The sequence below is a fragment of the Salvelinus fontinalis genome, chromosome 35 (genome assembly GCF_029448725.1).
Source record: "Salvelinus fontinalis isolate EN_2023a chromosome 35, ASM2944872v1, whole genome shotgun sequence".
Lineage (NCBI taxonomy): Eukaryota > Metazoa > Chordata > Actinopteri > Salmoniformes > Salmonidae > Salvelinus > Salvelinus fontinalis.
Window position 1 is genome coordinate 40,126,155 of NC_074699.1, and position 27,966 is coordinate 40,154,120.

The 27,966-nt window shown below is 49.6% G+C and overlaps 1 protein-coding gene across 1 annotated transcript in view; it reads right to left on the bottom strand.

Annotated features, from left to right (window-relative positions):
• LOC129834854 (WASP homolog-associated protein with actin, membranes and microtubules-like) overlaps nt 1-27,929 on the bottom strand; it is a 33,210-nt gene extending 5,281 nt beyond the window's left edge. The window contains exons 1-10 of the mRNA XM_055900182.1: nt 27,260-27,929; nt 20,918-21,091; nt 17,010-17,160; nt 14,668-14,837; nt 10,404-10,572; nt 7,187-7,374; nt 5,750-5,836; nt 4,878-4,973; nt 4,360-4,792; nt 3,302-3,453 (exon numbers count right to left, since the gene is read on the bottom strand). Coding sequence (XP_055756157.1) covers nt 3,302-3,453; nt 4,360-4,792; nt 4,878-4,973; nt 5,750-5,836; nt 7,187-7,374; nt 10,404-10,572; nt 14,668-14,837; nt 17,010-17,160; nt 20,918-21,091; nt 27,260-27,838 — 2,199 coding nt within the window. The 5' untranslated portion in view covers nt 27,839-27,929. The remainder of the gene's footprint in view (nt 1-3,301; nt 3,454-4,359; nt 4,793-4,877; nt 4,974-5,749; nt 5,837-7,186; nt 7,375-10,403; nt 10,573-14,667; nt 14,838-17,009; nt 17,161-20,917; nt 21,092-27,259) is intronic.
• Nucleotides 27,930-27,966: the final 37 nt, after the last annotated feature.

Genomic DNA, 27,966 nt, shown 5'->3' on the forward strand with positions numbered 1-27,966 from the left:
AGTAGCTATATACAGGGTCAGTAGCTATATACAGGGTCAGTTCCAGGGTCAGTAGCTATATACAGGGTCAGTAGCTATATACAGGGTCAGTAGCTATATACAGGGTCAGTTCCAGTGTCAGTAGCTAGATCCAGGGACAGTTCCAGGGTCAGTAGCTATATACAGGGTCAGTAGCTATATACAGGGTCAGTTCCAGGGTCAGTAGCTAGATCCAGGGACAGTTCCAGGGTCAGTAGCTATATACAGGGTCAGTAGCTATATACAGGGTCAGTAGCTATATACAGGGTCAGTAGCTATATACAGGGTCAGTTCCAGTGTCAGTAGCTAGATCCAGGGACAGTTCCAGGGTCAGTAGCTATATACAGGGTCAGTAGCTATATACAGGGTCAGTAGCTATATACAGGGTCAGTAGCTATATACAGGGTCAGTTCCAGGGTCAGTAGCTAGATCCAGGGACAGTTCCAGGGTCAGTAGCTATATACAGGGTCAGTAGCTATATACAGGGTCAGTAGCTATATACAGGGTCAGTTCCAGGGTCAGTAGCTATATACAGGGTCAGTAGCTATATACAGGGTCAGTTCCAGGGTCAGTAGCTATATACAGGGACAGTTCCAGGGACAGTAGCTATATACAGGGTCAGTTCCAGGGTCAGTAGCTATATCCAGGGACAGTTCCAGTGTCAGTAGCTATATACAGGGACAGTTCCAGGGTCAGTAGCTATATACAGGGGCAGTTCCAGGATCAGTAGCTATATACAGGGTCAGTTCCAGGGGCACTAGCTATATACAGGGACAGTTCCCGGGTCAGTAGCTATATACAGGGACAGTTCCAGGGTCAGTAGCTATATACAGGGACAGTTCCAGGGTCAGTAGCTATATACAGGGTCAGTTCCAGGGTCAGTAGCTATATACAGGGACAGTTCCAGGGCCAGTAGCTAGATCCAGGGTCAGTTCCAGGGTCAGTAGCTATATACAGGGTCAGTTACAGGGTCAGTAGCTATATACAGGGACAGTTCCAGGGTCAGTAGCTATATACAGGGTCAGTTCCAGGGCCAGTAGCTAGATCCAGGGTCAGTTCCAGGGTCAGTAGCTATATACAGGGTCAGTAGCTATATACAGGCTCAGTTCCAGGGTCAGTAGCTATATACAGGGACAGTTCAAATACCATATTTACAATAGAGCCCCACAGTGGAGTTGTGAACACTTAATAAGGGCTGTCTTAAGTGTAGGTGTACCCTGGGTTGGCGTTCTGAGTCTCTCTCAGACAAAGTGACTTTTATCAATATATTCATCTCCATTTACTCTCAGGTTCTAAAATGCTAATTAGCATCAACATAGACATCATGCAAGACTACAAATCCCTGCAGGTCGTCTCTGACACCTTTACTAACAGGTATTGATCCTGCAGGTCGTCTCTGACACCTTTACTAACAGGTATTGATCCTGCAGGTCGTCTCTGACACCTTTACTAACAGGTATTGATCCTGCAGGTTGAGGGGGGTGTAATCGGTCCAGAAGAGTTCCTATAGAAGTCATGTAGCAGGGGGTGTAATCGATCCAGAGGGGTTCCTATAGAAGTAATGTAGCAGGGGGTGTATCGGTCCAGAGGGGTTCCTACAGAAGTAATGTAGCAGGGGGTGTATCGGTCCAGAGGGGTTCCTACAGAAGTAATGTAGCAGGGGGTGTAATCGGTCCAGAGGGGTTCCTATAGAAGTCATGTAGCAGGGGGTGTAATCGGTCCAGAGGGGTTCCTACAGAAGTCATGTAGCAGGGGGTGTAATCGGTCCAGAGGGGTTCCTACAGAAGTAATGTAGCAGGGGGTGTAATCGGTCCAGAGGGGTTCCTACAGAAGTAATGTAGCAGGAGGTGTAATCGGTCCAGAGGGGTTCCTATAGAAGTCATGTAGCAGGGGGTGTAATCGGTCCAGAGGGGTTCCTATAGAAGTCATGTAGCAGGGGGTGTAATCGGTCCAGAGGGGTTCCTATAGAAGTCATGTAGCAGGGGGTGTAATCGGTCCAGAGGGGTTCCTATAGAAGTCATGTAGCAGGGGGTGTAATCGGTCCAGAGGGGTTCCTATAGAAGTCATGTAGCAGGGGGTGTAATCGGTCCAGAGGGGTTCCTATAGAAGTCATGTAGCAGGGGGTGTAATCGGTCCAGAGGGGTTCCTATAGAAGTCATGTAGCAGGGGGTGTAATCGGTCCAGAGGGGTTCCTATAGAAGTCATGTAGAGGGGGTGTAATCGGTCCAGAGGGGTTCCTATAGAAGTCATGTAGCAGGGGGTGTAATCGGTCCAGAGGGGTTCCTATAGAAGTCATGTAGCAGGGGGTGTAATCGGTCCAGAGGGGTTCCTATAGAAGTCATGTAGAGGGGGTGTAATCGGTCCAGAGGGGTTCCTATAGAAGGCATGTAGCAGGGGGTGTAATCGGTCCAGAGGGGTTCCTATAGAAGTCATGTAGAGGGGGTGTAATCGGTCCAGAGGGGTTCCTATAGAAGTAATGTAGCAGGGGGTGTAATCGGTCCAGAGGGGTTCCTATAGAAGTCATGTAGCAGGGGGTGTAATCAGTCCAGAGGGGTTCCTACAGAAGTAATGTAGCAGGGGGTGTAATTGGTCCAGAGGGGTTCCTATAGAAATCATGTAGCAGGGGGTGTAATCGGTCCAGAGGGGTTCCTATAGAAGTCATGTAGCAGGGGGTGTAATCGGTCCAGAGGGGTTCCTATAGAAGTCATGTAGCAGGGGGTGTAATCGGTCCAGAGGGGTTCCTATAGAAGTCATGTAGAGGGTTGTGGTGGACACAGAGCACGTCACTTTGATAAACATTCAGAAATAACTTTATTTTCTGGCTCATCAAGAAAGTTCAACTTGAACAATGAATTATGCCATATATTTTTTTAAGTCACTTATTGAGCCATTATGTAGCTTCATGGCTAACTCCTGCACATTGTCATTAATGTGATGTAACATAGCTTCATGGCTAACTCCTGCACATTGTCATTGATGTGATGTAACATAGCTTCATGGCTAACTCCTGCACATTGTCATTAATGTGATGTAACATAGCTTCATGGCTAACTCCTGCACATTGTCATTAATGTGATGTAACATAGCTTCATGGCTAACTTCTGCACATTGTCATTAATGTGAAGTAACATAGCTTCATGGCTAACTCCTGCACATTGTCATTAATGTGATGTAACATAGCTTCATGGCTAACTTCTGCACATTGTCATTAATGTGATGTAACATAGCTTCATGGCTAACTTCTGCACATTGTCATTGATGTGATGTGATGCCTGATGCTGACCTTGCGTAGTTTGACCCCGAGTCTGATGGCAGACATTATGTTATCCCTGAGGTCACCACCGGAGGGCGCCAGGCCGGGACCAGGAGGGGGCTGGACACGACGCAGCCTGACCTGACCACGCTGTAATGATGCTAACACCTCGTCCATAGAACCTGGAGGGAGAAGAAGCAGGGGAAGAAAGGTGGGAGAGAGGGATGGAGAAGAAGCAGGGAAAGAAAGGAGAGAGAGAGCGAGAGAGATGGAGAAGAAGCAGGGAAAGAAAGGTGGGAGAGAGGGATGGAGAAGAAGCAGGGAAAGAAAGGAGAGAGAGAGCGAGAGAGATGGAGAAGAAGCAGGGAAAGAAAGGAGAGAGGGATGGAGAAGAAGCAGGGAAAGAAAGGAGAGAGAGAGGGACGGAGAAGAAGCAGGGAAAGAAAGGAGAGCGAGAGAGATGGAGAAGAAGCAGGGAAAGAAAGGTGGGAGAGAGAGAAACGAGAGAGGGCAGATACGGAAAGAGAGTAGAAGCTGTCAAGAGAGCTGTCACAAGGTGCTTGTGAAACTTGTAGAAGACAGAGAGTTTCCCTTTTCACCACAGTAGGAGAAATAATGAGCCAGGACAAGTAGCTACTGCATCAGAAACAAACAGTAGGAGAAATAATGAGCAAGGACAAGTAGCTACTGCATCAGAAACAAACAGTAGGAGAAATAATGAGCCAGGACAAGTAGCTACTGCATCAGAAACAAACAGTAGGAGAAATAATGAGCCAGGACAAGTAGCTACTGCATCAGAAACAAACAGTAGGAGAAATAATGAGCCAGGACAAGTAGCTACTGCATCAGAAACAAACAGTAGGAGAAATAATGAGCAAGGACAAGTAGCTACTGCATCAGAAACAAACAGTAGGAGAAATAATGAGCCAGGACAAGTAGCTACTGCATCAGAAACAAACAGTAGGAGAAATAATGAGCCAGGACAAGTAGCTACTGCATCAGAAACAAACAGTAGGAGAAATAATGAGCCAGGACAAGTAGCTACTGCATCAGAAACAGACTGTCATTGGAAGGTGGATCATTCTCACCTAGGTTCTGTTTCAGGGTCGTTTTGGCAGGGAAGGGAGCGGCCTCTCTCTCACTGAGAGGCATGGGGGAGTCCCCTACCTCTGTCTTACAGGAGGAGGGGGTGAGGGCAGGGAGGGGTGGAGGGGGAGGAGGTGGGGGTAGGGGAGGAGGAGGAGGAGGGGGAGGAGGAGAGGAGGTCTGAGGTGGGGGTACAGCTGTAGTGGGAGGTGTAGTTGACAGAGGCGAAGGAGAAGGGAGAGGAGGAGTGAAGATTTGGACGGGGATGTCTTTAGGTTTGAGTTTCCTGGGGGTCTTTCTGGGGGCGGCGCCATTAGATGAAGGGGAGGGGCCGACGCTAATGATTGACAGAGGCTGGGAGAGGTCGGAACACTGCGGCTCCCTGGCAGCCATCTTGGATCGTGGAGTCTTCAGCACGTAACTTCCCTGTCGTTTCTACAGGAAAGACAGGACAACCCTTCAGCAACACATCCTTCCTGTCCTCCCTCCGTCCAGGAGAGCAGATCTGATGACTGCTTACCTCTCTGAAGGAGCGTAGTCTGCTCAGGGTTCTCTCTCTCTCCTGGTCCATCCACACCTTCCTCCTCTCTTCCTCCTCTCTCCTCTTCTCTCTCTTCTGCAGGGAAATAAGACAAGACTGGTGGAATCAACTGAGATAGTTCCCCCACTGCTTTAGGAACATTTTAGGTAGCTATAGAAGAGACAGAAACAGAGAGGGAGAGAGAGAGAGACAGAGAGAGAGAGAGATCATGTAAACTGAGGATGGGGTCTCCAGTGTGGGTGTTTCCGTGGGTGGGTTTGCCCTCGTTACTATGGTAACTCACCAGGGCTACTCCGTGGTGCTGGGTAAAGGGATCCTTTAAGAGCGTGTGTGCGTGTTGTCATGGTAACTCACCAGGGCTACTCCGTGGTGCTGGGTAAAGGGATCCTTTAAGAGCGTGTGTGCGTGTTGTCATGGTAACTCACCAGGGATACTCCGTGGTGCTGGGTAAAGGGATCCTTTAAGAGCGTGTGTGCGTGTTGTCATGGTAACTCACCAGGGCTACTCCGGGGTGCTGGGTAAAGGGATCCTTTAAGAGCGTGTGTGCGTGTTGTCATGGTAACTCACCAGGGCTACTCCGTGGTGCTGGGTAAAGGGATCCTTTAAGAGCGTGTGTGCGTGTTGTCATGGTAACTCACCGGGGCTACTCCGTGGTGCTGGGTAAAGGGATCCTTTAAGAGCGTGTGTGCGTGTTGTCATGGTAACTCACCGGGGCTACTCCGTGGTGCTGGGTAAAGGGATCCTTTAAGAGCGTGTGTGCGTGTTGTCATGGTAACTCACCAGGGCTACTCCGTGGTGCTGGGTAAAGGGATCCTTTAAGAGCGTGTGTGGGTGTTGTCATGGTAACTCACCAGGGCTACTCCGTGGTGCTGGGTAAAGTGAGTGGAGCTGTGCTGGGCCGCACGGTGCTTCTGCTCGTTAGCCTCCACACACTGATCCTGTAACACCACACACCATGTTACACACAACAGACACGACACACAACACACATTACGACACCACGTTGCACACAGACACCACGTTGCACACAGACACCACGTTACACACAGACACCACGTTGCACACAGACACCACGTTACACACAGACACCACGTTACACACAGACACCACGTTGCACACAGACACCACGTTGCACACAGACACCACGTTGCACACAGACACCACGTTGCACACAGACACCACGTTACACACAGACACCACGTTACACACAGACACCACGTTACACACAGACACCACGTTACACACAGACACCACGTTACACACAGACACCACGTTACACACAACACACATTACGACACCACGTTGCACACATGAGGCGTTAAGTTAGAACAGTCTAAATGTTTAGGAGGAACTTTAATACAGGTTTGTCAGGAAGGGGCACACCCCCTGGTACCTTCTTATTGTGGAGGTAGGTTAACACACACACCCCCTGGTACCTTCTTGTTGTGGAGGTAGGTTAACACACACCCCTGGTACCTTCTTATTGTGGAGGTAGGTTAACACACACCCCTGGTACCTTCTTGTTGTGGAGGTAGGTTAACACACACACCCCCTGGTACCTTCTTGTTGTGGAGGTAGGTTAACACACACCCCTGGTACCTTCTTGTTGTGGAGGTAGGTTAACACACACACCCCCTGGTACCTTCTTATTGTGGAGGTAGGTTAACACACACACCCCCTGGTACCTTCTTATTGTGGAGGTAGGTTAACACACACACCCCCTGGTACCTTCTTATTGTGGAGGTAGGTTAACACACACCCCTGGTACCTTCTTGTTGTGGAGGTAGGTTAACACACACACCCCCTGGTACCTTCTTATTGTGGAGGTAGGTTAACACACACACCCCCTGGTACCTTCTTATTGTAGAGGTAGGTTAACACACACCCCTGGTACCTTCTTGTTGTGGAGGTAGGTTAACACACACACCCCCTGGTACCTTCTTATTGTGGAGGTAGGTTAACACACACACCCCCTGGTACCTTCTTGTTGTGGAGGTAGGTTAACACACACCCCCTGGTACCTTCTTGTTGTGGAGGTAGGTTAACACACATACCCCCTGGTATCTTCTTATTGTGGAGGTAGGTTAACACACACACCCCCTGGTACCTTCTTATTGTGGAGGTAGGTTAACACACACACCCCCTGGTACCTTCTTGTTGTGGAGGTAGGTTAACACACACACCAACTGGTACCTTCTTGTTGTGGAGGTAGGTTAACACACACACACCCCCCCTGGTACCTTCTTGTTGTGGAGGTAGGTTAACACACACACACCCCCCCCTGGTACCTTCTTGTTGCGGAGGTATGCGCGTCGTGCACTGATGTTCCCTCTCTTGGCTTCCAGCTGCTGTAGGCGTCGCCCCAGGTGATTGACAGGTGAGTGGACGGGGTCTAAAGGTGCAGCTGTCTGTGATAGGCTGTGGAACTCCTCTGGATCCTCACACACATCATAATACACCACCTCCTCCTTCAGCTCTGAAACACACACCATAATACACGTCCTCTTTCAGCTCTGAAACACACACACCATAATACACCACCTCCTCTTTCAGCTCTGAAACACACACACACACACCATAATACACCTCCTCTTTCAGCTCTGAAACACACACCATAATACACAACCTCCTCTTTCAGCTCTGAAACACACACACCATAATACACCACCTCTTTCAGCTCTGAAACACACACACCATAATACACCACCTCCTCTTTCAGCTCTAAAACACACACACACCATAATACACCACCTCCTCTTTCAGCTCTGAAACACACACCATAATACACCACCTCTTTCAGCTCTGAAACACACACCATAATACACCACCTCCTCTTTCAGCTCTGAAACACACACCATAATACACTACCTCTTTCAGCTCTGAAACACACCATAATACACCACCTCCTCTTTCAGCTCTGAAACACACACCATAATACACCACCTCCTCTTTCAGCTCTGAAACACACACCATAATACACCACCTCTTTCAGCTCTGAAACACACACCATAATACACCACCTCTTTCAGCTCTGAAACACACACCATAATACACTACCTCTTTCAGCTCTGAAACACACACCATAATACACCACCTCCTCTTTCAGCTCTGAAACACACACCATAATACACTACCTCTTTCAGCTCTGAAACACACACACCATAATACACCACCTCCTCTTTCAGCTCTGAAACACACACCATAATACACTACCTCTTTCAGCTCTGAAACATTCTCTCAGGTGTTCTCTCATTGATGCCACGGAGAACTCTTCTAAATCTCTGTAGACAATCTGATATGCAGACATCTGTCGCTTCCCATCTCCTCTTCCTCTGTTGTTCTGTCCCTCCCCCCACTGTCGCTCCTTCTCTCCGTCCCCCAGCACTCCTCCTCTCCCTCCCCCCACTGTCGCTCCTTCTCTCCCTCCCCCCACTGTCGCTCCTTCTCTCCCTCCCCCCAATGTCGCTCCTTCTCTCCCTCCCCCCACTGTCGCTCCTTCTCTCCCTCCCCCCACTGTCGCTCCTTCTCTCCGTCCCCCCACTGTCGCTCCTTCTCTCCGTCCCCCAGCACTCCTCCTCTCCCTCCCCCCACTGTCGCTCCTTCTCTCCCTCCCCCCACTGTCGCTCCTTCTCTCCCTCCCCCCACTGTCGCTCCTTCTCTCCGTCCCCCCACTGTCGCTCCTTCTCTCCCTCCTTCTCTCCCTCCCCCAGCACTCCTTCTCTCCCTCCCCCCACTGTCGCTCCTTCTCTCCCTCCCCCCACTGTCGCTCCTTCTCTCCCTCCCCCAGCACTCCTTCTCTCCCTGCCCCCACTGTCGCTCCTTCTCTCCCTCCCCCAGCACTCCTTCTCTCCCTCCCCCAGCACTCCTTCTCTCCCTCCCCGCACACTCCTTCTCTCCCTCCCCCAGCACTCCTTCTCTCCCTCCCCCCACTGTCGCTCCTTCTCTCCCTCCCCCCACTGTCGCTCCTTCTCTCCCTCCCCCCACTGTCGCTCCTTCTCTCCCTCCCCCCGCACTCCTTCTCTCCCTCCCCCCACTGTCGCTCCTTCTCTCCCTCCCCCCACTGTCGCTCCTTCTCTCCCTCCCCCCACTGTCGCTCCTTCTCTCCCTCCCCCCACTGTCGCTCCTTCTCTCCCTCCCCCCACTGTCGCTCCTTCTCTCCCTCCCCCCACTGTCGCTCCTTCTCTCCCTCCCCCCACTGTCGCTCCTTCTCTCCCTCCCCCCACTGTCGCTCCTTCTCTCCCTCCCCCCACTGTCGCTCCTTCTCTCCCTCCCCCCACTGTCGCTCCTTCTCTCCCTCCCCCCACTGTCGCTCCTTCTCTCCCTCCCCCCACTGTCGCTCCTTCTCTCCCTCCCCCAGCACTCCTTCTCTCCCTCCCCCAGCACTCCTTCTCTCCCTCCCCCCACTGTCGCTCCTTCTCTCCCTCCCCCCACTGTCGCTCCTTCTCTCCCTCCCCCCACTGTCGCTCCTTCTCTCCCTCCCCCCACTGTCGCTCCTCCTCTCCCTCCCTCAGCACTCCTCCTCTCCCTCCCCCCACTGTCGCTCCTCCTCTCCCTCCCCCCACTGTCGCTCCTCCTCTCCCTCCCCCCACTGTCGCTCCTCCTCTCCCTCCCCCCACTGTCGCTCCTCCTCTCCCTCCCCCCACTGTCGCTCCTCCTCTCCCTCCCCCCACTGTCGCTCCTCCTCTCCCTCCCCCCACTGTCGCTCCTTCTCTCCCTCCCCCCACTGTCGCTCCTTCTCTCCCTCCCCCCACTGTCGCTCCTTCTCTCCCTCCCCCCACTGTCGCTCCTTCTCTCCCTCCCCCCACTGTCGCTCCTTCTCTCCCTCCCCCCACTGTCGCTCCTTCTCTCCCTCCCCCCACTGTCGCTCCTTCTCTCCCTCCCCCCACTGTCGCTCCTTCTCTCCCTCCCCCCTCTGTCGCTCCTTCTCTCCCTCCCCCCACACTCCTTCTCTCCCTCCCCCCACTGTCGCTCCTTCTCTCCCTCCCCCTCTCCCTCCCCCGCACGCCTCTCTCCCTATTTTGCTCCCACTCTGTCTTTCTCCCTCCTCTTTCTGTTGCTTTCTCTCTCTTTGTATCGGGAAAGAACAATGAAGTGGTATGGGGTTGCTGCCTTCCTCTCTCATGTTATAAAAATACATCTAGACTCTAGAGCCAAGTACTCTCAGCCCTGCCAAGGATGGCAGACACAGAAACACACACACACACACACACCCTTGGAAACAAACAGGATTTTCCCCATGGGCAGTAATTAAGGAATTTACATGCAGAAAATATGCTTGTGTGACATTATTTGTCATCCAGTGGCAGAGCAGAAGTATCTATCTAGGGACAGTAGAGGAAGCTATGCTGCTCTTCTAGAACCAGACCTGAGGTCAACATGTCGGACTGTGAGACTGACATCTTTAGTCATTTTTTAAACTTTTAACAATTTGCATTGCATTTTGAAAACTCTAAATGTATAGATCTGTGCTTACTGAGCCTGTGTGTGTGTGTGTCTGTAACCTACCTTTGATCTGGCGTCGCAGGGTGTCGATCTGAGCAACCAATAGAAGCTCTTCGTTCTTGAGGATCTCAAACTTGGCATCGTAGAGTTCTAGCTGAGCCTCATAGTACTGAAGCTCTAGGTTATCGACTGTCTCTGGTCCCCTCTGGTCCCGGCCAGACAGACAACCCATCTAGGATACAATATAGAACACTATGGTTATAACAGCTCCAGTATGGTTATAACACTACATAACATAGTACTGAAGCTCTAGGTTGTCTACTGTCTCTGGTCCCGGCCACACAGACCTCCCATCTAGGATACAATATAGAACACTATGGTTATAACAGCTCCAGTATGGTTATAACACTACATAACATAGTAGTGAAGCTCTAGGTTATCTACTGTCTCTGGTCCCCTCTGGTCCCGGCCAGACAGACCTCCCATCTAGGATACAATATAGAACACTATGGTTATAACAGCTCCAGTATGGTTATAACACTACATAAGTCTAGGGTAGAATATAGAACACTATGGTTATAACAGTTCCAGTATGGTTATAACACTACATAAGTCTAGGACAGAACAGTATATAGGTATATATCAGTGTATGGTTGTTAGAACTCACAACACAACATACTATATTATACTATGTGGTTGACTTAGGCAGGGGCTCACTGGAGCTGAGCTAATTACACAGTGATCTACAGTGCTGATGCTAATTGCACAGTAATCTACAGTGCTGATGCTAATTACACAGTGATCTACAGTGCTGATGCTAATTACACAGTGATCTACAGTGCTGATGCTAATTACACAGTGATCTACAGTGCTGATGCTAATTGCACAGTGATCTACAGTGCTGATGCTAATTGCACAGTGATCTACAGTGCTGATGCTAATTGCACAGTGATCTACAGTGCTGATGCTAATTGCACAGTGATCTACAGTGCTGATGCTAATTACACAGTGATCTACAGTGCTAATGTTAATCACACAGTGATCTACAGTGCTAATGCTAATCACACAGTGATCTACAGTGCTAATGCTAATCACACAGTGATCTACAGTGCTAATGCTAATCACACAGTGATCTACAGTGCTAATGCTAATCATACAGTGATCTACAGTGCTACTGCTAATCATACAGTGATCCACAGTGCTACTGCTAATCATACAGTGATCCACAGTGCTAATGCTAATTACACAGTGATCCACAGTGCTAATGCGAATTGCACAGTGATCTACAGTGCTAAGGCTAATTACACAGTGATCTTCAGAGCTAAGGCTAATTGCACAGTGATCCACAGTGCTAATGCTAATTACACAGTGATCCACAGTGCTAATGCTAATTACACAGTGATCCACAGTGCTAAGGCTAATTACACAGTGATCCACGGTGCTAAGGCTAATTACACAGTGATCCACAGTGCTAAGGCTAATTACACAGTGATCCACAGTGCTAAGGCTAATTACACAGTGATCTACAGTGCTAATGCTAATCACACAGTGCTACTGATAATCATACAGTGATCCACAGTGCTAATGCTAATTACACAGTGATCTACAGTGCTAATGCTAATTACACAGTGATCTACAGTGCTAAGGCTAATTACACAGTGATCTACAGTGCTAAGGCTAATCATACAGTGATGTACAGTGCTAATGCTAATCACACAGTGATCTACAGTGCTAATGCTAATTACACAGTGATCTACAGTGCTAAGGCTAATTACACAGTGATCTACAGTGCTAAGGCTAATTACACAGTGATCTACAGTGCTAAGGCTAATTACACAGTGATCTACAGTGTCTTCTGTTCTAGTCAGGAGAGCCTTTTAAATGGATGAAGTGTTGGATACTACACAGAGTCCTAATGACGTGTGTGATGAAACAGACAAGAGGCTGGATACAGATACTGATGGTTATCACCTGGGATAGTCTGGAGGAGGAACAAACACACCTGGTTAGGAGAGGGGCTGACTAGAGGAGGAGCAGCACAGTATAGTACCTCCGAGGCAATACTTTATCATGGCCTGGGTTACACCTTCTCACTGGGTCAGTAATATATCTAGAATAAACTGGACAACAGTTTTACCATGCGGGTTAGCTATAGATCTTCCAGACAGCAAGTCCATATACTTAGACAGATCAAATCTCTTGACCGGTTTTCTTACAATGTGATGTCAAACAATATACACTGCTCAAAAAAATAAAGGGAACACTAAAATAACACATCCTAGATCTGAATGAATGAAATATTCTTATTAAATACTTTTTTTCTTTACATAGTTGAATGTGCTGACAACAAAATCACACAAATTATCAATGGAAATCAAATTTATCAACCCATGGAGGTCTGGATTTGGAGTCACACTCAAAATTAAAAGTGGAAAACCACACTACAGGCTGATCCAACTTTGATATAATGTCCTTAAAACAAGTCAAAATGAGGCTCAGTAGTGTGTGTGGCCTCCACGTGCCTGTATGACCTCCCTACAACGCCTGGGCATGCTCCTGATGAGGTGGCGGATGGTCTCCTGAGGGATCTCCTCCCAGACCTGGACTAAAGCATCCGCCAACTCCTGGACAGTCTGTGGTGCAACGTGGCGTTGGTGGATGGAGCGAGACATGATGTCCCAGATGTGCTCAATTGGATTCAGGTCTGGGGAACGGGCGGGCCAGTCCATAGCATCAATGCCTTCCTCTTTCAGGAACTGCTGACACACTCCAGCCACATGAGGTCTAGCATTGTCTTGCATTAGGAGAAACCCAGGGCCAACAGCATATGGTCTCACAAGGGGTCTGAGGATCTCATCTCGGTACCTAATGGCAGTCAGGCTACCTCTGGCGAGCACATGGAGGGCTGTGCGGCCCCCCAAAGAAATGCCACCCCACACCATGACTGACCCACCGCCAAACCGCTCATACTGGAGGATGTTGCAGGCAGCAGAACGTTCTCCACGGCGTCTCCAGACTCTGTCACGTCTGTCACATGTGCGTGTGAACCTGCTTTCATCTGTGAAGAGCACAGGGCGGCAGTGGCGAATTTGCCAATCTTGGTGTTCTCTGGCAAGTGCCAAACGTCCTGCACGGTGTTGGGCTGTAAGCACAACCCCCACCTGTGGACGTCGGGCCCTCATACAACCCTCATGGAGTCTGTTTCTGACCGTTTGAGCAGACACATGCACATTTGTGGCCTGCTGGAGGTCATTTTGCAGGGCTCTGGCAGTGCTCCTCCTTGCACAAAGGCGGAGGTAGCGGTCCTGCTGCTGGGTTGTTGCCCTCCTACGGCCTCCTACACGTCTCCTGATGTACTGGCCTGTCTCCTGGTAGCGCCTCCATGCTCTGGACACTACGCTGACAGACACAGCAAACCTTCTTGCCACAGCTCGCATTGATGTGCCATCCTGGATGAGCTGCACTACCTGAGCCACTTGTGTGGGTTGTAGACTCCGTCTCATGCTACCACTAGAGTGAAAGCACCGCCAGCATTCAAAAGTGACAAAAACATCAGCCAGGAAGCATAGGAACTGAGAAGTGGTCTGTGATCACCACCTGCAGAACCACTCCTTTATTGGGGGTGTCTTGCTAATTGCCTATAATTTCCACCTTTTGTCTATTCCATTTGCACAACAGCATGTGAAATTTATTGTCAATCAGTGTTGCTTCCTAAGTGGACAGTTTGATTTCACAGAAGTGTGATTGACTTGGAGTTACATTGTGTTGTTTAAGTGTTCCCTTTATTTTTTTGAGCAGTGTATATGTTTCTGCATATCGATGTTGGATGAAAAGCTCTGATCTCCAAAAGAGAAACTTTTCAGGAAATGGATCAAACGGTTCTATTTTTCCATGAAGAAACAGAGTTGTGAAAGTTGAGAAGCTATTTTCTTGTTCCTAGAGTTGTGAGATGTTCAGAATCCAGACTGGTGTTGGTAGTTGACACACGTAGACATACAGCTGGAGGGGTGTCTGTATGTTTGTCTGGGGAATTCTCTGTTCACACTCAGCTCTATAGATCAAAGACCCGGAGAGACACAGACACAGCTACAGACAGAGACACAGCTACAGACAGAGATACAGACACAGCTACAGACATAGCTACAGACAGTGCTACAGACATGGTTACAGACACGGTTACAGACACAGGTACAACTACATACACAGCTACAGCTACAGACACAGCTACAGACACCGCTACAGACAGAGCTACAGACACCCCCAGGGAATCTGATCGGAATACCAATCCAGAGAATGGCCTCTTAAAACACAGACACACACACAGTACCTTCTTTCTGATGGTGTGTTTCTTGCGGTGTAGACACATCTCAGTAGCTCTCATGTGTTGCAGGGTCTCTTTAGCCAGCAGGAAACGCAGCTTCTCCAGTCTAGGAGCTGCTGAGGCCCAGGAGGCCTGGCCAAAACCACGCTTATCCTCCTCCATCACACGCAGCATACCTGGTCACACAGATCAGCCACACAGACAGGTACATTTGGCACAGGGTTTCCCCTATATGCAACTGAGAGGTTCTGGAGAGCTGCTCTAAAGGGGGGGGGCAACAGAGGATCTGGAGAGCTGCTCTAAAGGGGGGGGAGGCAACAGGGGATCTGGAGAGCTGCTCTAAAGGAGGAGGGGGGGGGCAACAGAGGTTCTGGAGAGCTGCTCTAAAGGGGGGGGGGTCAACAGAGGATCTGGAGAGCTGCTCTAAAGGGGGGGGGGTCAACAGAGGTTCTGGAGAGCTGCTCTAAAGGGGGGGGGTCAACAGAGGATCTGGAGAGCTGCTCTAAAGGAAGGGGGGGGAAACAGAGGTTCTGGAGAGCTGCTCTAAAGGGGGGGGGGGATCTGGAGAGCTGCTCTAAAGGAAGGGGGGGGGGCAACAGAGGATCTGGAGAGCTGCTCTAAAGGGGGAGGGGGGGGGCAACAGAGGGTCTAGAGGGCTGCTCTAAAGGAAGGGGGGGGGCAACAGAGGTTCTGGAGAGCTGCTCTAAAGGAAGGGGGGGCAACAGAGGATCTGGAGAGCTGCTCTAAAGGGGGGGGGGGCAACAGGGGATCTGGAGAGCTGCTCTAAAGGAGGAGGGGGGGGGCAACAGAGGTTCTGGAGAGCTGCTCTAAAGGGGGGGGGGGTCAACAGAGGATCTGGAGAGCTGCTCTAAAGGGGGGGGGTCAACAGAGGTTCTGGAGAGCTGCTCTAAAGGGGGGGGGTCAACAGAGGATCTGGAGAGCTGCTCTAAAGGAAGGGGGGGGAAACAGAGGTTCTGGAGAGCTGCTCTAAAGGGGGGGGGGGATCTGGAGAGCTGCTCTAAAGGAAGGGGGGGGGGGCAACAGAGGATCTGGAGAGCTGCTCTAAAGGGGGAGGGGGGGGGGCAACAGAGGGTCTAGAGGGCTGCTCTAAAGGAAGGGGGGGGGGCAACAGAGGTTCTGGAGAGCTGCTCTAAAGGAAGGGGGGGCAACAGAGGTTCTGGAGAGCTGCTCTAAAGGGGGGGGGGGCAACAGAGGGTCTGGAGAGCTGCTCTAAAGGAGGGGGGGGCAACAGAGGGTCTGGAGAGCTGCTCTAAAGGAGGGGGGGGGGGAAACAGAGGGTCTGGAGAGCTGCTCTAAAGGAGGGGGGGGAAACAGAGGGTCTGGAGAGCTGCTCTAAAGGGGGGGGGGGGGCAACAGAGGGTCTGGAGAGCTGCTCTAAAGGAGGGGGGGGGCAACAGAGGGTCTGGAGAGCTGCTCTAAAGGGGAGGGGGGGCAACAGAGGGTCTGGAGAGCTGCTCTAAAGGAGGGGGGGGAAACAGAGGGTCTGGAGAGCTGCTCTAAAGGGGGGGGGGGGCAACAGAGGGTCTGGAGAGCTGCTCTAAAGGAGGGGGGGGGCAACAGAGGGTCTGGAGAGCTGCTCTAAAGGGGAGGGGGGGCAACAGAGGGTCTGGAGAGCTGCTCTAAAGGAGGGGGGGGGGGGAAACAGAGGGTCTGGAGAGCTGCTCTAAAGGAAGGGGGGGGGGGGAAACAGAGGGTCTGGAGAGCTGCTCTAAAGGAAGGGGGGGGGAAACAGAGGGCCTGGAGAGCTGCTCTAAAGGAAGGGGGGGCAACAGAGGGTCTGGAGAGCTGCTCTAAAGGAGGAGGGGGGGGGGCAACAGAGGATCTGGAGAGCTGCTCTAAAGGAAGGGGGGGGCAACAGAGGTTCTGGAGAGCTGCTCTAAAGGGGGGGGGGGCAACAGAGGGTCTGGAGAGCTGCTCTAAAGGGGGGGGGGGGCAACAGAGGATCTGGAGAGCTGCTCTAAAGGAAGGGGGGGGGCAACAGAGGTTCTGGAGAGCTGCTCTAAAGGGGGGGAAACAGAGGATCTGGAGAGCTGCTCTAAAGGGGGGGGGGGGCAACAGAGGATCTGGAGAGCTGCTCTAAAGGGGGGGGGGGGCAACAGAGGGTCTGGAGAGCTGCACTAAAGGGGGGGGGGGGGGCAACAGAGGATCTGGAGAGCTGCTCTAAAGGGGGGGGGGGCAACAGAGGGTCTGGAGAGCTGCTCTAAAGGGGGGGGAAACAGAGGATCTGGAGAGCTGCTCTAAAAGGGGGGGGGGCAGCTGAGAGGATCTGGAGAGCTGGTCTAAAGGGGGGGCTCTTAATGCTTCATATACACACAGTCTCTCTCTACCTCCAAGGGCTTTAGAAGTTTCTATGAAGTAGCTGACTGTGATGTCCTGTATGGAGGAGACTGCATCCTCTCCTCTCCTCCTCCACTCCTCCGCCTCTCTCTCCAGTGCTGCTATCCTCTTAGGACCCAGCTCCTCCTCATCCAGAGACTTCTGATAGGGGCCAGGAGAGAACAGAAGAAAGGCTTTACTTTCTAGAACAGCGCCGTCGGGGATTGGAACGGCGCCGTCGGGGGATTGGAACGGCGCCGTCGGGGGGATTGGAACGGCGCCGTCGGGGGGATTGGAACGGCGCCGTCGGGGGGATTGGAACGGCGCCGTCGGGGGGATTGGAACGGCGCCGTCGGGGGGATTGGAACGGCGCCGTCGGGGGGATTGGAACGGCGCCGTCGGGGGGATTGGAACGGCGCCGTCGGGGGGATTGGAACGGCGCCGTCGGGGGGATTGGAACGGCGCCGTCGGGGGGATTGGAACGGCGCCGTCGGGGGGATTGGAACGGCGCCGTCGGGGGGATTGGAACGGCGCCGTCGGGGGGATTGGAACGGCGCCGTCGGGGGATTGGAACGGCGCCGTCGGGGATTGGAACGGCGCCGTCGGGGGATTGGAACGGCGCCGTCGGGGGATTGGAACGGCGCCGTCGGGGGATTGGAACGGCGCCGTCGGGGGATTGGAACGGCGCCGCCGGGGGATTGGAACGGCGCCGCCGGGGGATTGGAACGGCGCCGCCGGGGGATTGGAACGGCGCCGCCGGGGGATTGGAACGGCGCCGCCGGGGGATTGGAACGGCGCCGCCGGGGGATTGGAACGGCGCCGCCGGGGGATTGGAACGGCGCCGTCGGGGGATTGGAACGGCGCCGTCGGGGGATTGGAACGGCGCCGTCGGGGGATTGGAACGGCGCCGTCGGGGGATTGGAACGGCGCCGTCGGGGGATTGGAACGGCGCCGTCGGGGGATTGGAACGGCGCCGTCGGGGGATTGGAACGGCGCCGTCGGGGGATTGGAACGGCGCCGTCGGGGATTAGAACGGCGCCGTCGGGGGATCGGAACAGCGCCGTCGGGGGATTGGAACAGCGCCGTCGGGGGATTAGGACCCAGCTCCTCCTCCCGACACACTGGGGCTGCGTTTAGACAGGCAGACCAATTCTTTTCCAATATTCTTTTCACTAATTGTGTTTTTGACAGATCAGATCAGCGTCACCAATTATTTGGCCTGCCTGTTTAAAACACAGTAAGAGGGACACAGACATACACTACATGACCAAAAGTATATGGACACCTGCTCCTTGAACATCTCATTCCAAAATCATGGGCATTAATATGGAGTTGGTCCCCACCTTTGCTGCTATAACAGCCTCCACTCTTCTGGGAAGGCTTTCAACTAGATGTTGGAACATTGCTGCAAGAAATCGCTTTGCCAAAGATTTTGCTAGAATGTCATTGTATGCTGTAGTGTTAAGATTTCCCTTCCCTGGAACTAAGGGGTCTAGCCAAAACCATAAAAAACAGCTCCAGAACATTATTCCTCCTCCACCAAACTTTACAGTTGGCACTATGCATTCAGGCAGGTAGCGTTCTCCTGGCATCCCCCAAACCCAGATACGTCCATCGGACTGCCAGATGGTGAAGCGTGATTCATTACTCCAGAGAACGAGTTTCCACTGCTCCAGAGTCCAATGGCGGCGAGCTTTACACCACTCCAGCCAACGCTTGGCATTGCCCATGGTGATCTTAGGCTTATGTGTGCGGCTGCTCGACCATGGAAACCCTTTTCATGAATCTCCCGACGAACAGTTATTGTGCTGACGTTGCTTGGAACCAAGTTACCAAGTTTGGAACTTGGTAGTGAGTGTTGCAACCGAGGACAGACGATTATTTACGCGCTACGCTCTTCAGCACTCACCGGTCCCGGTCTCCGGTCCCGTTCCGTGAGCTTGTGTGGCCTTTGACGAACTGACTTGTTGGAAAAGTGGCATCCTATGACAGTGCCACGTTGAAAGTCACTGAGATCTTCAGTAAGGCCATTCTACTGACAATGTTTGTCTATGGAGATCGCATGGCTGTATGCTCAATTTTATACACCTGTCAGCAATGGGTGTGGCCGCAATACCCGAATCCACTAATTTGAAAGGGTGTCCACATACTTTTGTATACATGTTATATAAGGGTTTAGGACAAAACCACTAAGAGGCTAGGTCTCTCATCACCATGATGAAACAACACAGCTTTTCCCCTCACGTTTCAAAAAGAGAAATTAGAGCTATTCACAAATGAGTTGATTTGGGCACAAAATGAGATGAACATGATAATAGAATTCAAAACGTTATTTGACTTCTGTGGACGTGGCAGAGCATCACTTTCTTCTAAATGAGTGAACTGTGGCTTTGACCTCAGCTTGGTGATAGAGACCAGAGCAGTTGGATTCTCAGCTTGGTGATAGAGACCAGAGCAGTTGGATTCTCAGCTTGGTGACAGAGACCAGAGCAGTTGGATTCTCAGCTTGGTGATAGAGACCAGAGCAGTTGGATTCTCAGCTTGGTGATAGAGACCAGAGCAGTTGGATTCTCAGCTTGGTGATAGAGACCAGAGCAGTTGGATTCTCAGCTTGGTGACAGAGACCAGAGCAGTTGGATTCTCAGCTTGGTGATAGAGACCAGAGCAGTTGGATTCTCAGCTTGGTGATAGAGACCAGAGCAGTTGGATTCTCAGCTTGGTGATAGAGACCAGAGCAGTTGGATTCTCAGCTTAGTGATAGAGACCAGAGCAGTTGGATTCTCAGCTTGGTGACAGAGACCAGAGCAGTTGGATTCTCAGCTTGGTGATAGAGACCAGAGCAGTTGGATTCTCAGCTTGGTGATAGAGACCAGAGCAGTTGGATTCTCAGCTTGGTGATAGAGACCAGAGCAGTTGGATTCTCAGCTTGGTGATAGAGACCAGAGCAGTTGGATTCTCAGCTTGGTGATAGAGACCAGAGCAGTTGGATTCTCAGCTTGGTGATAGAGACCAGAGCAGTTGGATTCTCAGCTTGGTGATAGAGACCAGAGCAGTTGGATTCTCAGCTTGGTGATAGAGACCAGAGCAGTTGGATTCTCAGCTTGGTGATAGAGACCAGAGCAGTTGGATTCTGGCCGTATTCCACCTTTTATCAAAAACTCATGAGCAGACAGAGTGTCTCTGGGTCACGATAAATTACAATCAATCAGTGTGTGTGTACGAGTGTGTGTGTCTGCGTAGTGTGTTTCTGCGTAGTGTGTATGTGTGTCTCCACCTACCAGTATCTCCATCTTGTAGAGCCCTGCCAGTTCTCTCATGTCTCTGAAGGGAGGGGTGTGTGTGTGTCTCCACCTACCAGTATCTCCATCTTGTAGAGCCCTGCCAGTTCTCTCATGTCTCTGAAGGGAGGGGGGTGTGTGTGTGTCTCCACCTACCAGTATCTCCATCTTGTAGAGCCCTGCCAGTTCTCTCATGTCTCTGAAGGGGGGTGTGTGTGTGTGTGTCTCCACCTACCAGTATCTCCATCTTGTAGAGCCCTGCCAGTTCTCTCATGTCTCTGAAGGGGGTGTGTATGTGTGTCTCCACCTACCAGTATCTCCATCTTGTAGAGTCCTGCCAGTTCTCTCATGTCTCTGAAGGGGGGGGTGTGTGTGTGTGTGTCTCCACCTACCAGTATCTCCATCTTGTAGAGTCCTGCCAGTTCTCTCATGTCTCTGAAGGGAGGGGGGGGGGGTGTGTGTGTCTCCACCTACCAGTATCTCCATCTTGTAGAGCCCTGCCAGTTCTCTCATGTCTCTGAAGGGGGGGGGGGGGGGGGGGGGGGGGTGTGTCTCCACCTACCAGTATCTCCATCTTGTAGAGTCCTGCCAGTTCTCTCATGTCTCTGAAGGGAGGGGTGTGTGTGTGTGTCTCCACCTACCAGTATCTCCATCTTGTAGAGTCCTGCCAGTTCTCTCATGTCTCTGAAGGGTTGCAGCAGGTACTGGTAGAAGGTGGTTGCTACGGTGACCAGGTCCTGGTAGGCTAGGTCCTCCTCGTGGTAGATCTGTAGCAGTAGGATCATTCTGTCTGCACCTCCGTGACTCTGGAGGATCTGTCAATCAATCAATACATTCATCTATTAGGCTAATCAATGAAATTATATTTACACGAAACAAACTAGCGTATTACAGAATCTCACGTATACAAAAAAATCACATGTATTTGTCAGGTGACTGGCCAGTTCACTTTATGACCTGTGGAATGAACTACGGCCAACTTCAGGTGAAGCAACAAGTCAAAGTCCAGTCACTGACCTGTATGAAGTCCTTTATATGCCAATGAACTCTGGGGAAGCAGACAAAGGACAACTTCCCAAACTATCCCTTAAGTCTTCTCTCAGAGCTAGGCTAATGCCTTTAGCTCTGTGAACTAACACAGTCCTATAGCCCACAGATAACCATGGCCTGGTTACTGTTCGTTATGATGACAGAGATATATAGGTCTTATTTTATTTATCTCTGAAGATCTATTCTACCATGACTTGATATGGCCTTAATGTCCCACATCTATTCTACCATGACTTGATGTGGCCTTAATGTCCCACATCTATTCTACCATGACTTGATGTGGCCTTAATGTCCCACATCTATTCTACCATGACTTGATGTGGCCTTAATGTCCCACATCTATTCTACCATGACTTGATGTGGCCTTAATGTCCCACATCTATTCTACCATGACTTGATGTGGCCTTAATGTCCCACATCTATTCTACCATGACTTGATGTGGCCTTAATGTCCCACATCTATTCTACCATGACTTGATGTGGCCTTAATGTCCCACATCTATTCTACCATGACTTGATGTGGCCTTAATGTCCCACATCTATTCTACCATGACTTGATGTGGCCTTAATGTCCCACATCTATTCTACCATGACTTGATGTGGCCTTAATGTCCCACATCTATTCTACCATGACTTGGTGTGGCCTTAATGTCCCACATCTATTCTACCATGACTTGATGTGGCCTTAATGTCCCACTGTTCCATAGGTTGCTAGGTCGTCTCTACGCCGGTCCGGCTAGTTTTAAACACTTCTGTCTGATCCAGAATCAAGGGAGTTCAAGGGAGAATTATGTAAGGCCGCCGAGCCCCCGAATGTGACTCATTACGCTCTATATAAACGGTTGTATTGTCTTCTCAGGAATTCAGCCTTCTCTGTGCTGCTCTCAACCATCCTCATTCTGTCAAACCTCTGTGCTGCTCTCAACCATCCTCATTCTGTCAAACCTCTGTGCTGCTCTCAACCGTCCTCATTCTGTCAAACCTCTGTGCTGCTCTCAACCGTCCTCATTCTGTCAAACCTCTGTGCTGCTCTCAACCATCCTCATTCTGTCAAACCTCTGTGCTGTTCTCAACCATCCTCATTCTGTCAAACCTCTGTGCTGCTCTCAACCATCCTCATTCTGTCAAACCTCTGTGCTGTTCTCAACCGTCCTCATTTTGTCAAACCTCTGTGCTGCTCTCAACCATCCTCATTCTGTCAAACCTCTGTGCTGCTCTCAACCATCCTCATTCTGTCAAACCTCTGTGCTGTTCTCAACCGTCCTCATTCTGTCAAACCTCTGTGCTGCTCTCAACCATCCTCATTCTGTCAAACCTCTGTGCTGCTCTCAACCGTCCTCATTCTGTCAAACCTCTGTGCTGCTGTCAACCATCCTCATTCTGTCAAACCTCTGTGCTGTTCTCAACCATCCTCATTCTGTCAAACCTCTGTGCTGTTCTCAACCATCCTCATTCTGTCAAACCTCTGTGCTGTTCTCAACCATCCTCATTCTGTCAAACCTCTGTGCTGTTCTCAACCATCCTCATTCTGTCAAACCTCTATGCTGTTCTCAACCATCCTCATTCTGTCAAACCTCTGTGTTGCTGTCAACCATCCTCATTCTGTCAAACCTCTGTGCTGCTCTCAACCATCCTCATTCTGTCAAACCTCTGTGCTGTTCTCAACCATCCTCATTCTGTCAAACCTCTATGCTGCTGTCTTTACATCCTGTAGGTCTGATAACTGATTGGAGGTTAACTTTACAGTAATGCTATTGGTCAACAATAAAAGGGGACTCTTGGGGCCTTTTAGGTTATGACCCCCTCTCTTCCTGTCTGATCTAGAATAATGCCTTGTCATGTTAGTAATGTGTTCATACTTCAGCTGTATGCCTTGTGGGTGAATCCATTCATTAGACAGAGTAATTACATATCTGCCTTTGATGTGGACAATTATTATTCCTTTCTTGACCTTTATGACAGTGACTCACTGGGTTTGCAATTCTCTCTCTCTCTGTGTGTGTGTGTGTGTGTGTGTGTGTGTGTGTGTGTGTGTGTGTGTGTGTGTGTGTGTGTGTGTGTGTGTGTGTGTGTGTGTGTGTGTGTGTGTGTGTGTGTGTGTGTGCGCACACGCAAGAGGCGTCGCTACAGTCCCTGGTTCGATTCCAGGCTGAATCACATCCGGCCGTGATTGGGAGTCCCATAGGGCGGCGCACAATTGGCCCAGCATCGTCCGGGTTTGGCCGGTGTAGGCGGTCATTGTAAATAAGAATTTGTTCTTAACTGACTTGCCTAGTTAAATTAAAAAATTAATTCTCCCTCCATCATTGGCCTTTCAGGACTGTCTCTCTCTCTCTATTGCCAAAGCAAGTGAAATAGATAATAAAAAAAGTGAACTAAACAATAAAAAATGAACAGTTAACATTTCACTCAAGTTTCAAAGGAATAGATACATTTCAAATGTCATTATGTCTATATATAGTGTTGTAGTGATGTGAAAACAGTTCAAGTACAAAAGGAACAATAAGCATAAATATGGGTTGTATTTACAATGGTGTTTGTTCTTCACTGGTGGTTTCTTGTGGCAACAGGTCACACATCTTGCTGCTGTGATGTCACACTGTGGTATTTCACCCAGTAGATATGGGAGTTTATCAAAATCGGGTTTGTTTTCGAATTCTTTGTGGATCTGTGTAATCTGAAGGAAATATGTGTCTCTAATATGGTCATACATTTGGCACGAGGTTAGAAAGTTCAGCTCAGTTTCCACCTTATTTTGTGGGCAGTGTGCACATAGCCTGTCTTCTCTTGAGAGCCATGTCTGCCTACGGCGGCCTTTCTCAATAGCAAGGCTATGCTCACTGAGTCTGTACATAGTCAAAGCTTTCCTTAAGTTTGGGTTCAGTCACAGTGATCAGGTATTCTGCCACTGTGTATTCTCTATTTAGGGCCAAATAGCATTCTAGTTTGCTCTGTTTTTTTTGTAAATTCTCAACAATGTGTCAAGTAATTATCTTTTTGTTTTCTCATGATTTGGTTGGGTCTAATTGTGTTGCTGTCCTGGGGCTCTGTGGGGTGTGTTTGTGAACAGAGCCCCAGGACCAGCTTGCTTAGGGGACTCTTCTCCAGGTTCATCTCTTTGTAGGTCATGGCTTTGTTATGGAAGGTTTGGGAATCACTACCTTTTATGTGGTTGTAGAATTTAACATCTCTTTTCTGGATTTTGATAATTAGCGGGTATCGGCCTAATTCTGCTCTGCATGCATTATTTGGTGTTTTACGTTGTACACTGGGGATGTTTTTGCAGAATTCTGCATGCAGAGTCTGAATTTAGTGGTTGTCTCATTTAGTGAATTCTTGGTTGGTGAGCATACCCCAGACCTCACAACCATGAAGGGCGATGGGTTCTAGAAATTATGAAAGTATTTCTTGCCAGATCCTAATAATTGGGATGTCGAATTTTGTTCCTTTTGAGGCATAGAAGGCTCTTCTTGCCTTGTCTCTCAGATCGTTCTCTCTCTCCCCCTCTTAAACATCTCCTCTCTCTCTCCCCCTCTTAAACATCTCCACTCTCTTGCCAAGCCAATCCAGCCTCAGTGCTCACCTCACACCCACAGGATTAGAGCAGCATGGTACAGGGAATAAGGAGAGAAGAATACATTTTTTATGCCTTTGAAACATCTTTATATGTGCTACTATCTTGGTTGTTGAAATACAACAGGTGTAGACCTTACCGTGAAACGCTTACTTACAAGCCCTTACCCAACAGGTGTAGACCTTACCGTGAAATACAACAGGTGAAATGCTTACTTACAAGCCCTTAACCAACAGGTGTAGACCTTACCGTGAAATACAACAGGTGAAATGCTTACTTACAAGCCCTTAACCAACAGGTGTAGACCTTACCGTGAAATACAACAGGTGAAATACTTACTGACAAGCCCTTAACCAACAGGTGTAGACCTTACCGTGAAATACAACAGGTGAAATGCTTACTGACAAGCCCTTAACCAACAGGTGTAGACCTTACCGTGAAATACAACAGGTGAAATGCTTACTTACAAGCCCTTAACCAACAGGTGTAGACCTTACCGTGAAATACAACAGGTGAAATGCTTACTTACAAGCCCTTAACCAACAGGTGTAGACCTTACCGTGAAATACAACAGGTGAAATGCTTACTTACAAGCCCTTAACCAACAGGTGTAGACCTTACCGTGAAATACAACAGGTGAAATGCTTACTTACAAGCCCTTAACCAACAGGTGTAGACCTTACCGTGAAATACAACAGGTGAAATGCTTACTTACAAGCCCTTAACCAACAGGTGTAGACCTTACCGTGAAATACAACAGGTGAAATGCTTACTTACAAGCCCTTAACCAACAGGTGTAGACCTTACCGTGAAATACAACAGGTGAAATGCTTACTTACAAGCCCTTAACCAACAGGTGTAGACCTTACCGTGAAATACAACAGGTGAAATGCTTACTTACAAGCCCTTAACCAACAGGTGTAGACCTTACCGTGAAATGCTTACTTACAAGCCCTTAACCAACAATGCAGTTAAAAAAAATTGATTTAAGAAAATATTAATAAATAATGAAATAATTAAAGTAACAATAAAATGACATAAGAATAACGAGGCTGTATACAGGGGGCATCGGCATTGAGTCAGTGTGCGGGGGTACAGGCTAGTCCAGGTAATTTGTACACGTGGGTAGGGGTAAAGTGACTATGCATAGATAATAAACAGCGAGAAGCAGCAGTGTAAAAACTAAGTCATGTATCTGCCGTTTGAAAGGCTTTATAAAGCCTATCTGCTTTAACACAGTTCATACCATGGCATTGTTGAATACTTGTCTCTGATTAGCTTGAAGACCATGCTAGAGCGTGCATTCTTTTCCTATAATGCACGGTATATCAGCACGGTAGAATTCAATGGCTATAGCTCATTCTTACATGTTCTACTGAGATACTTTTGAAAGCAAAAGTCGAATTGGGATGGCAATTTATGAGAAGTTTGGGGAAATGACACTGTGAAACAGTAGGCTACCGGTATCGGACCCAAAAACCATATCAGTCAGGCTCTAATGCATGGGGTCATCAGTAAGTTCTGCCCTCCCCAAAACAATATGACACCAAAAAACATATATTAGTTGGGCTCTAATGCATAGTGTCATAGGCTATCAGGTAGCCTAGTGGTTAGAGCATTGGGCCAGTAACCGAAAGGTTGCTGGGTCGAATCCCCGAGCTGACAAGGTAAAAATCTGTCGTTTTGCCCCTGTTCCCCAGTAGGCCGTCATTGTAAATACGAATTTGTTCTTAACTGACTTGCCTAGTTCAATTAAAATAATTATCCTAAAACTACTGTCAACATAGAAACAGAGAATTAATGACAGGCTAATCTCCCTGTTTCTAGCCAAGACCTCAGGGGAGAACACCTTGCAGAGTGATAACAACATGAGTAACTGGAATGAAGCATGACTGGATTATCAACCGGCTGGGAGAGGGATTGGTCATGTTTTCCTTCTCACGTGTTGTCATATTGTGCAACAATAGTGATGACAGTGACACTGCATCTTTATTTAAACCCCTATGTGAACCAGGGTGGAAGGGTGTCTATCCCAATGTCATGAGGGGATTTAAATGCCTAAATGTTGGACAGACATTTTTAGGGTTTACTCAAAGTGACTTGATTACTGGATAGTGGGGGCATCGGTAAGCAGAGTATACTACCGGTATGCCTCAAGGGGCCCCCCTGAGTCTGCAGGCTTTTGTTCCAGCCCAGCAATGTAGCCTACTCCTGATTCAAATGAGCAAAGGCGTAGGCCTAGTGATTGGTTAGTGCTGGGCTGGAACAAAAGTGTGCAAACCATGTGTCTGGACCAGGATTGAAGAACAGTGACAGGCCACAGCTTGTATAGATCACTCATTAAAAAGTGGCCACTGACCTTTCTAAGGTGATCCTTAGCCCTGGTGACTTCATCCTGCATCGTTTTCCTCTTGAACTCCTGCATGTTCTCAAAGTACTCCTCGACATCTCGCTCGTCCTGCGGGAAAAGCGAGTCCAGCACTATCTTCCTGCCACAGACATCTATCGCAGTGCTGAAGTATTTCTCCAGCTGACGGCAAGGTGTATCTAGATCTCTCTCTTGATCATCTTGGTTAAACGTCCGATTGCTGCTGAGAAAGATCATGTCCCAAATGTTACCCTCCTTGAAGTCCGACAGGTCGGGGAAATAGGGTGCGACGACATCCCCGACCCCTGTAAACTGACGGTGGACATTTTTTAAATCGTTAACAGAGAAGAGTCCGGCCCAGCTGGTTTCGGTTTCGCAGATAGCAAGCTGGTCTTTGCGCTTCTGTCGCTGGAGAGTTCTGTTGTGACAGGTGACCGCAAACTTGGACTCGATAACATTCCACTGCACGATAAAACCGAGCTTGAACGTCTCGTTTTCTTCGAATATGTTCGTTTTGATGGCGACCCAGCCGTCCAAGCTGTCCAAACGCTCGCAATCTATGCTATTCATTTTGTGGTAAACATCTAGCTAGCTAGCTAACTAAAACTTGTATCCCTCTGCCTTGTTTACAACGTCCGCCATTTGTAACGATGACGTAGGATTTCCTGTGGCGTTCTCTTTATCTTCAACTTAGACCT